The sequence below is a fragment of the Halyomorpha halys genome, unplaced genomic scaffold (assembly GCF_000696795.3).
Source record: "Halyomorpha halys isolate HHAL.00 unplaced genomic scaffold, Hhal_1.1 Scaffold1234.1, whole genome shotgun sequence".
Taxonomy (NCBI): Eukaryota; Metazoa; Arthropoda; class Insecta; order Hemiptera; family Pentatomidae; genus Halyomorpha; species Halyomorpha halys.
In genome coordinates, this window is record NW_027109882.1 from 483,140 (window position 1) to 493,554 (window position 10,415).

Here is a 10,415-nt window from a genome sequence, read left to right on the forward strand (position 1 = left end):
AATCAAAATAAACAACGAACAAACGAAAAACGACAGGACTTTTTGAATGCCCTGGTACAATTTGAAGTAATCTAAAGCTACCTGAAATTATTAAAAACTTTTTTTGCATCATTAGATGTTACTTGAATTTTCACCTCTAACTTGTCTATAGGTATAGCGATTTTTTTTTTTTTTTTACTGATTTTAATCATTTCATTAACCCTCAAGTAAAATAAGTCATGTTTATGACAGGTATTAACAGTTATCTTGATGACTGGACCCGACTATCAAACCACAGTTTTACCTTCACCACTAATTTCCAAACAATGTAAATGTAGTGAGCTAAAATTTCAAAACCTTTTATTGAGTCATTTATATCAAGAAAGATGCTATTAATTATCCTTATGGAATAGTATTTAATAATAAAATGAATATTGTAACATATTAAATTCTTGTAGCTAAAAAAATAATGTTTTAATATATCTTTCAAACAATTAAAAATGAATATTCATTTTCTATAGATATACTCCAGAAATTCTCAAGGATTAATAATTTTTTAAAAATAATATAACGCAATCCACAGCGAAGATGATGTTTGCCTATGCATTTGAATTTGAACACTAGTTCAGTAAAACAGTTCGAGATAGGCGTTCACAGGATTAAATCATTGAATTATTTTTCTTAATGGTCCTATTTGGGATGATAAAACCGCATTCTAGATTTATCACTCTCCAAAAAAAAATCGCTTATTGTAACGAAAACTAAAGTTTATTTACCAGGAATTCACAATTTTCTAATTATATACTAAAAACTGAAAACATTTCTAACAAATTGTTTTTGATATAAAATCTGCGGATCAAAAGGGAGTAAAAAACCCTTTATACATATTTCCTGAAAAGACCCTTTTCGAACCTTCGATCCCTGTAAGCCCAAGTGGTGTTAGATATTAGTCGGAAATAAAATTAAATAATAAGGAATAAGGAAATTTTTTAGTTCATAATGATATATTTATATTTTTCTTAAGTTTTCTATTGAATGTTTATATTTTTTTTAAATGCTTAGTTTTGTTGTTATAAGCAAAAAGTTTTAAATTTCGTAATTTTTCTTTATCAATTCTTGTTGTGAAAACAACGACTGGTGGGTATGGAAAATGAAATTTAGGACTAGGATTCCCTAAAAGCATCGTTGAGGAGAAAACATCTACGATTTTTAATCAGAAAACCCTTAGATGAACGGACTACACTGATTATTGCTTAACAAAAAAATATATATCTCGCTAAAATAGAATAAATATTACAAGAAATCTGAATATATGAATATTCGAACAATTCTTTGAGATTAGATTGGAGATTTATCAATATCTCGCCAAAATATAACAAACAATACTAATTTTTTGCAAAGTTTTTTATGAATCATACACAAAATATATTCATACAGCTACACACAACGAATGATGTATTTTCTGATAAATGTATTTTACATTTATTACCATTCTTCCATTAAAAAATAAAAATTTTAAATGCAGGAAAAATTTCAAAGGAAGTTGGATATCAAGATAAATGAGGTTTTCTATTGGATATTGTAAGTTAGAAATAAACAAGAGAAAGTGTCTCAGACATTTTGTCGTCATTACCACAACAGCATGTTTGGAACATACCAAAAGCCAAGATAAAGTTATCGAAATGTTTATTAATAATATGGTGCCTAAGGCTATTTAAAATATATATTTTACTAGCCTATAATATCTTAGGATAAAAGTATTTCATCTTTATCTCAGATACATTATAAAAAATGCTTGGCTATATTAAAATTAATATATTGAAGGCTACTTTCAAGAGAAACAAAAATCCGAAGTCAATTTCCTGACAGTTATGGAATCTTAATTACTTTTTTTTTTTTTTTTTTTAAATTTGTTGTTTACAATGCCCATTAGTACTGCAAAATATAAAAACCCGTTTTAATATTTTCAACCTGATGTTGAAATGTATAGAATTATAATAAAATCTTATTTTAAATAAAATTGTCTTTGTTTAAACTATATATTATTATTTTTTTAAGAAGTATGATTCATAAATTATTAATAAATTAATTAAAAAATAAATAAATTCGTATGTTATAACTCGGGCTATTAATTTATTATTGTTGTTAACTTGGAGTATTCATTAGGTTAGACGAGGTGAGGTGAGGTGTCTTTTTAAAAGCTTCTAACTAATCTATTATAAAAAAAAAGTGTTAAGTGAAGAGAAGATGGTTGAGGTTTGGGCAGAAACTAACATAAGTAAGTTGAAAACATATTTAATAGTGCCTATTTTTCGGCCAGAATTTCTAGTCTTCGTCAGGACTAAAAACAAAGAACAAGATAACAACCAATGTACACAAAAAAAATAAAAAGAGGAAATATAAATAGAATATAGTAAATAATTGTACAGAATGGAAATTGATAATTTAATTTAATCATAATAAAAATTAATTATTTCATTCTGTATAATTATTTACTATAATCATTCTATTTATATTTTCTCTTTTTTTTTTGTATTCATTGGTTGTTATCTTGTTCTTTGTTCATAGCCCTGATGAAGGCTAGAAATTCTGGCCGAAACGTTGGCACTATTAAATAAGTTTTTTCAACTTATTAGTTTTAGTTTCTGACCACACCCTCAACTGTCTTCTCCTCATACATATTATCCAAGGTCAACTATCTTCTCATTACCAATGTGTGCCCCAGCACATTATAAAATTCAAAGAACAAAATTACAATTCAATAACTCCTTAAAATGTAGGTCACTACAGAAGAAGGAAACAGTGCGGAATCAAAATATATATTAGTATATATATTCATGCTACAAACAATAAATTTCAGAAATAGGGGTTATGAAAAAAAAAAAACTCATCATCAAATAAATTTGTTTTTAAACACCTCTCATTTACGTCTCTGCAAAACATAAACATACTATTGGGAATAAAAGCCGATTTTGACGGACCATGAATAAATATAAAATGAACAAATAATAACCCTTAGTTATTACGTTAATTTGAAAGAGGACGGAATAGTGAATAAAGGTAAGAACAGTCTTATAATTAACCAGGTGAAAAAAGCTCGCGATTGAGTCTGTAGCTAATATAATCTTCCGTTATAGTTGTAGATGAAGAATTTCATCTGACCATTAAATCCAAGTTTGATAAAATTTAATAATATTGGAACAAAATATTCAGATTTTATATAAAATCAACTGATAGGATTATACGATTTAAAAGTTACACATTTTTTTTTTTCAGCCAGCTATATTCATGTATGCAGAAGAAACGATCCCAAAATCGATCAGTGTATCATTGATTCGATTGAGGATTTGAAACCACGCCTTGCCAAAGGTTTGTACAATACTTTATTTTTAAAATGTTAATAAAAAAAAAATATATACGAATCTCAAAATTGAGAAAATATTTAACAAGAAAATTATAATGAATTACATAACATTAATGATTGAAATTGATACTAAATAACTATTATTTTATTCAGGCATACCCGAATTAGACATTCCTTCGTTGGAACCCATGCATCTCCCTGAAATTGCCATTTCTAAAGGCTATAACTTCAGGGCGTCTGGTACAGATGTGTTCGTAAAAGGGGCATCAAGATTTAAAATCACCAATTTCAAGTATGAATTATTAAAAATTATATTAAATTATATATTACAGTTAATATGTTATGCTTTAAGTATAATTAGGAACAATCCAATTAGTTTTATTTCATTACGATAGGTTACCACTCGTACAACTTATTAAAAAAAATCACATTATCTTTGAGTTCTTGGTGGAAAAAAGAATAAATTCAGATTTGAATATTTTTAAAGAAGACAAAAATATGCAAAAATCAATAATCTATCCCGTTTTGAAACTCAACCCAAACATAAAATTGAAATTAGATTGTTCTTAGTACTCGTTCTTACTCGTTTCGAGTACTTGAGCATGAATTTAAGAAAGGGATGAGTAACTGAGGTATTGGGTTTACTTTAAAGTTTGGATTAATTCTCTTTTGTATTTTCACGGCTCGTATATTTTATAAAACATTTGGACTTCCCTTAATATCAGATTTTTTGTTTAATTTTCCGGATTCAGGAAAAAAATTAATGAAATTTAATATCAAAGAAAAATTGTAACGAATATACTGGAAAAAAAAGATCCAAAGAAAACTTAAGAAAATAATAAGTTTTATTACATTTATTTTACTTCTTAGTTTTATTTGTGGGAATTATTTTTTTTTTTTTAGTATATCTAAATGATAAAGAATAACTTTTAAACTACATTAGTCTCGCATATTTTTAGAAATTCATAATAATAAATAAATAATGAGGTGTATATAGTTGACCGTAGATTACTGATTGGAGAAGATGGTCGGGGGATGCGGGCAGCAAAGAAATAACATAAATTAACAAAAAATATTTATTTATATATTTATAAATAAACATATATAAAAAAACATAAATACATAAATAAAATTTTTTTTGTTTATTTATGTTGCTTCTTTGCTGATCGCACCCTCCGACCATCTTCTCCAATCAATAAATAAATATATTTATATATTTTACATATGTTGTAACACCCGAAATTCCTGGTTACAGGTGGTACAAAAATGATGGAATTTTCACATTATTTAAAGAAGGAAAAACTAAAGCAATATTACGACATAAAAATAAAAATGGATCACTTAAAATTCATATGTAGTTCATACACATTTGTGGTTTACAATATACGTATATGCAATAAATAAATTATGATGTATACTATACATAGCTCCTAGCTAATAGGTTCTAATTAAAAATTTTATTTTTGACCAAAATATTATATTTTCGGTTTATGAGCTTGAAACCCTTCGTTAAGGATTTAGGAGTAAATCATTGCAAGAGATGAGATTTTCATGTGATAAAAAAGTTAAAATTGTAGAAAGATAGTCCGGGTGGCGGTCTTTAAAGGTAGATAACAGTAAAAAAAAACTATTGGTTACCATTAAATAGATTTTTTTTACTATTTTTTACCTTCGTTGATCCGACCATCTTCCAACAATCTATAACATACTGTCAACTATTAATTTACTTAAAATCAGTTTATTTGTACATAAATGTGTAATAAAAACATCAAAATATTTAATATAAAAAGATCAAGAATAAGGTAATGACCTGAGGAAGTCTAAATACAGCATACATTTTTTTAATTTTTGAAAGAAGGTTTAGAAAAAAAAACCTACATTTGATTGTAACGACTATTTTAATTAGGATTTATTTTCTTTCTAATTCATAAATTTGCGAGTGAAATCCATCTTTAAGGTGCCACTAACACTTGAAAGCAATAAAATCCATAGAGCTATGCTTAGTTTGAACTAAGAAACCATCGTTTGTTCTTTTTCTCTATAAAAATAAAAAAATGTTTTTGAAGAATTTTCGAAATTTTTTTTTTTTACAAGTTGTAAAATTAATGAGAATCTATTGGACTTTTTTTTCACAATACAAATAATTTGATTCTCCGAAATCCGATTTCAACAATACCGTCCTTCCGTATTTTCTCCTATTTTTGTAATATGCTTTATTTTTTACATATTGGATGAAATTCATATTGATAGCTCAATCAATATTTATTAAATAAATAAATTATTAAAACACTTTTAGTTGAAGATCAGCCAAGGTCAACATTAAAAAAAGGAAAACAAAATATTGAACCAGTTTTAAATCTGCCAACGTTCGGCTTAAATAACGTATATCATCTTTAAAGCTGATAAGTTAAGAGTCTAATGAACATGTATGAGCAGTCCGATGATAAAAATTGCTTCATATCTTCTATTTTTATTTATTTAAATTCGTCCAATTATTTTATCATCATCAATGCACGCTCTGCACGAATGCTCTCTAATTACGACTATATGCAGTTGCCAGTGCAATTTAAATTAACTTGGATCTTGGCAGGCCATGTTACACTTTTGCTGGAATAGTTTTCAAAAGATTTTTTTATTTTAATGTAAATAAATATTTAAAATAAACGAAAATTCAGCAAAATTCACATGCCAATTATAGCAGTGGTGGCCCACTTTTCTGAATGTAAGATCTAACTTTTACCTTAAAAGTTTGTCGCCATTGGCTTGTCGTCTAAGGGGGAAGAAGGGGTGTGAAATGCATACTATGTTTATACACTGTTACACATTAGTATAAGGTGCATTTCATGGAATATTGAACAAAATTTATTATTCACCATTGTAAAAAAGTAATCGAGTTCCCATTCTTGAAGTGATAAGCTTTGGTTTACTACTCATGTTCATGGGTATACTAGAATAAATAGAAATATGAAAATTTAAACAATAAATATTGAATTAAATATATTCCTGGAAAATTCAAAAACCCCTGAACTGCGGTAATTATCTCTGTTATATTTAAAGAAATAATAATAATACTTCATATTACGATCGGGGACAGCAATTGAAGTATATTAAAATCTGATATAGATATATTCAAATTTACAAGAAGTATGTTAAAATTACAATATATTTATTAAGGTTTACAATACTGATTTCTTAATTTAAATATAATTATTCTTATTCCTAATATATTTGTAATACTGTCCTATATTATTCTCTCAGTGTAATGACAGCAGTTCAGAGATCTGTCACCGAGAATGTTCACTTATCAATTAAATAGATAAGAAGAGCAATTTAATTTAAAATAAAAAAATGCACTTGCTTTTTAAACAGAAGACAAATTGAAACTCAACGTGGTCACCGAGGTTAAATAATATTGATTAACAATAATACTGTTAATACGAAAGAAAAGAAGCTACCATATGACACTATCTAATATTCTAGCTAACTGGCTGTGTTCTTCGATTAGTCGAGTCGCAACCGTTGCGTCCGGTGTAACACAGAAATCAAATGTATTGTGCTCATGGGCGGAGATTACGGTGTCAAGCTTTCAGAATTCTTGGTATCCCAAGAATGCATTAAACTATTTCTAGAAAGTTTTGTCTTCAACATTTGCTTTTAAGTCCATGGTACACGGAATTTCACCCTAACAGTGGGAGAAATCGACTAAAATTGGCCTAACGATCGACTTGCTGCCTAACCATCGAATTATAGCTATTATATGATTATATAATATCATATCTATTTTTTTTTCGCATTACCCTAATTATATTTTCTGAACCTTTCTTTTCCTTAAAAATTCACTCCTTTTTCTCCAGACTTTTATTTTAATTTCACTTCTATAAATACCTATTCTTCAAGGTCAATGCTTAGTCATATGAGAATAAAATCTATGGAACGTGTCGTTTTGGAACTAGGTATATTTAAGAAATTACTTTTTCGCATGGACAAGTGAAAGTAATGGATGGAATTTGACAGAAATTTTAATAGACTGTTTTTACAATAATCTTCAATTTTGAGCAAAACCGGAAGCTCTGTTCTTGAAGCTTATTCCTTGAGGATTAAGGATACTAGGTATACTAATGCGTAAGCGAAAAAAGTAGAGGAATTTAATGAAATTGATTTAATTCCATCTACATTCCAACCCACATATTCCCTAAAACTTTAATTAATATTATATGAACGATAATAGGTGTTTTGTCCGTCACATGGATTCGATAAAAGACAGGCTGGCATTTGCACTTAGCTACCTAATACGTCAAATGCAAGAGGCAAATGCATGTATATTGCTCACGAACCACACCGATTTTCTTCAGATTTACTGGAGATATTGAGAGAAAATCCCACAACAATAAAAAAACTTTTTCACTTTCTAAAAATTATTAATATTTATTATCACATATAGTCTAACTATCCAGCATGGATAAGTTGATGCAAAATTTAATATAGTAATTTAGTAAATACGTCAAATCTAATTGCAACTTTGTAAAATGTAAATTGTAATTGTAAATATGTAATTGTTGATTTGTAACTTGTAGTGTCATGTAACTTGTAATTGTAATTGCTAATTTGTAACTTTCTCACTTTGTAATTATATGTAACTTTGTGAATGTGTTAATTGTAATCTACTAACTTTGTGAAATCAGTGTAAATGGTCCTTGTGGTCGAAACACTTAAATAAATAAATGCAAGAGGAAATATTTTTTCTTTTTTTTTTTTTTTTACCAGCAAGAATAAAAAGCTTATTTACTCTTGTTAGTAAGGAAGAAAAGGCGTAACAGTAAAAGTTATTAAATTTTTTGGAAATATCGTATAAGTTTTAGTATAGTGTTTGCCATATTTTTCGTAATATTTAATGTTTTAATTAAAAAAAAAAAGTTATACTATAAAATAATATTTGTTAATTCTATACTGTTGGTATAAAACCAGATCTAAAATTATTTTTATTTTTTCAGATTGTTTTTGTTCATTTTATTTTAATCTAACTTTTTTTCTACCCTATTTTTTAATGCATGCATATGTATTTTTTGTTTGATAGTCTTTTGTAGTACTTTTTTTAAATAGAAATAATTATTATTATTATTATTTAAAGATTATTGAATTTGTTATAGAATTTATTATTAAAAATAATGATTTTAAAATATGTAAGTATGCAATGGTTTCAGGGCTGATATAGAAACGATAAACTATCAAATTGGTCTTCAAATTCCTGAACTGAGGTATGTAGCCAACTATGACGTCAACATGAAACTGCTGAGTTTGGTTCTGAAAGGAAGGGGACCAATGCATGCTAACACAAGTCTGTATATCATATTAAATTAATTTAAGACAATGAGAATAAGATCTTAATGTTTTCGAAGGAATTCTAAACATTTTTTTTTTTTTTTTTACTAGCCGACGTTGAAGCCGTAGCGCTATTGAAAGGCCACAAGGAGCAGAGAGGTGATAAAACTCACGTGAAATTCGATTCCTTGGATCTGAAGTTGAAGTGGAAAAAATACTATGTCAAGCTGGAGAACCTCTTTAACGGAGATAAAACTCTTGGTAATTTCATAAAAATTATGAATAAATCTAACTTACTCTGATAATGTTCATAATGTTGAGGAGTTGAAGATCGCAAGTCCTCGAAGGACCCAATCTCTGAAGATTTCAATCTACTAATCTATATGTCAGATTGCACCCAATTGTAAACGTTTAAAAAAACATTTAATTTTAATCAGAGGTTGATATATAAATGTTATTATTCTTTTATAGTGAATGTGAAAATATGGTAATTATACGTTTCCGATTTTTTCCATCGCTGATCAGCCTAAATTAACTAGGAGAAGATGTTGAAGGTAGAGATAAAAATAAAAAAAAAATAAAGCAAATTAATATATTCCCATCGTTTCAGACGAGTGTGATAAGAATCAAATATATCTGTAGCAATTTTTTTAAGGTTATTATTTAATTATATTTATTTAAAACAAATACTGAACTGGGTAAAGAGTTCAATAGAAACTCAAAAGCAATAATCTATCCTGTTTCACAGATGAATCTAGTAATGATTCGACTGATTGAACGGGTTCTTATAAAGGATTCTTAGAACATATAGGCAAATACTCAACTGTTTTTTATTTGCAAGCTCTACGTCCGGAAGACATTAGCTGTTAATGGGCATCCATTCAAATAGAAAGTGTGCCCTACAAGCCTTTGAGTCACCTAAAGTTAACTCTACATTGCTGACGGAGTGAAAGAAGGCGTTTGAATCATTTGGGTGCTTAAACTAGCTACAACTAGTGTGAGTTTCTGGACATAAAGAAATCCCTGACAATGAGAAAGCTGACTAGCTCACCAATAGTGGGGCAGACTACCTTTTAATGGGGTAAAAAGGTATTTCTAAAACATATCAGTGTAAGGGGTTCTTTGATTGGACATGGAGAAAAGGAGGCATTAGGTCTAAATAGGTTTAATCACAGGCAATAGCAGACTTAATTGACATCTAGAGATTTGTTGGGTAGTTCGTGGTAAAACTTTTGATATATGCAGACAAGCTCAAGAAAGAGCTTGTCATATGATAGACTGACCGGCAGAGTCGAGCAGGAATCGTTTTACATCAGTAATTTAATTACATCTTCAATTACATGTTTCAGATGTGCTATAATTACAATAATATAACTGTTAAATCTTCAAAAAGATCTAATATAAGTAGTTTTGAACATGGGCGTAGCAAATGGGTTCCGCGGCTCCCCCCTAGATTTTTGGGACCCAAGAAAAATAAAAAATAAAGAAAATAGTGAACTTATTTGATATAAACTTATCACTACAATTTGTGAGTTAACTTCTTCACATATCACAAGATCACAACTGCACCTTTGAGGGACAAGATGAATATACGTCGATTCTTCGGTAAAAAAAAAATGTACAATAATTAAGTTTATGCTTGATTTTCAATAATTTATTGTGATTATAGCTAATAATCATTTAAAAAATAAAGATTGAATTTTATGAAGTAGCAATAAAATGTTGTGTTTCTTGGAACATATATATATATATA

At 28.0% G+C, this 10,415-nt stretch overlaps 1 protein-coding gene across 2 annotated transcripts in view; it reads left to right on the plus strand.

Annotated features, from left to right (window-relative positions):
• The window catches only part of LOC106688913 (protein takeout), a 26,190-nt gene that overhangs the window by 7,619 nt on the left and 8,156 nt on the right, over window positions 1–10,415 (plus strand). For both annotated transcript variants that reach the window (XM_024359807.2, XM_014433612.3), the window contains 4 exons: window positions 3,256–3,348; window positions 3,497–3,635; window positions 8,545–8,678; window positions 8,774–8,923. In XM_024359807.2, coding sequence (XP_024215575.1) covers window positions 3,256–3,348; window positions 3,497–3,635; window positions 8,545–8,678; window positions 8,774–8,923 — 516 coding nt within the window. The remainder of the gene's footprint in view (window positions 1–3,255; window positions 3,349–3,496; window positions 3,636–8,544; window positions 8,679–8,773; window positions 8,924–10,415) is intronic.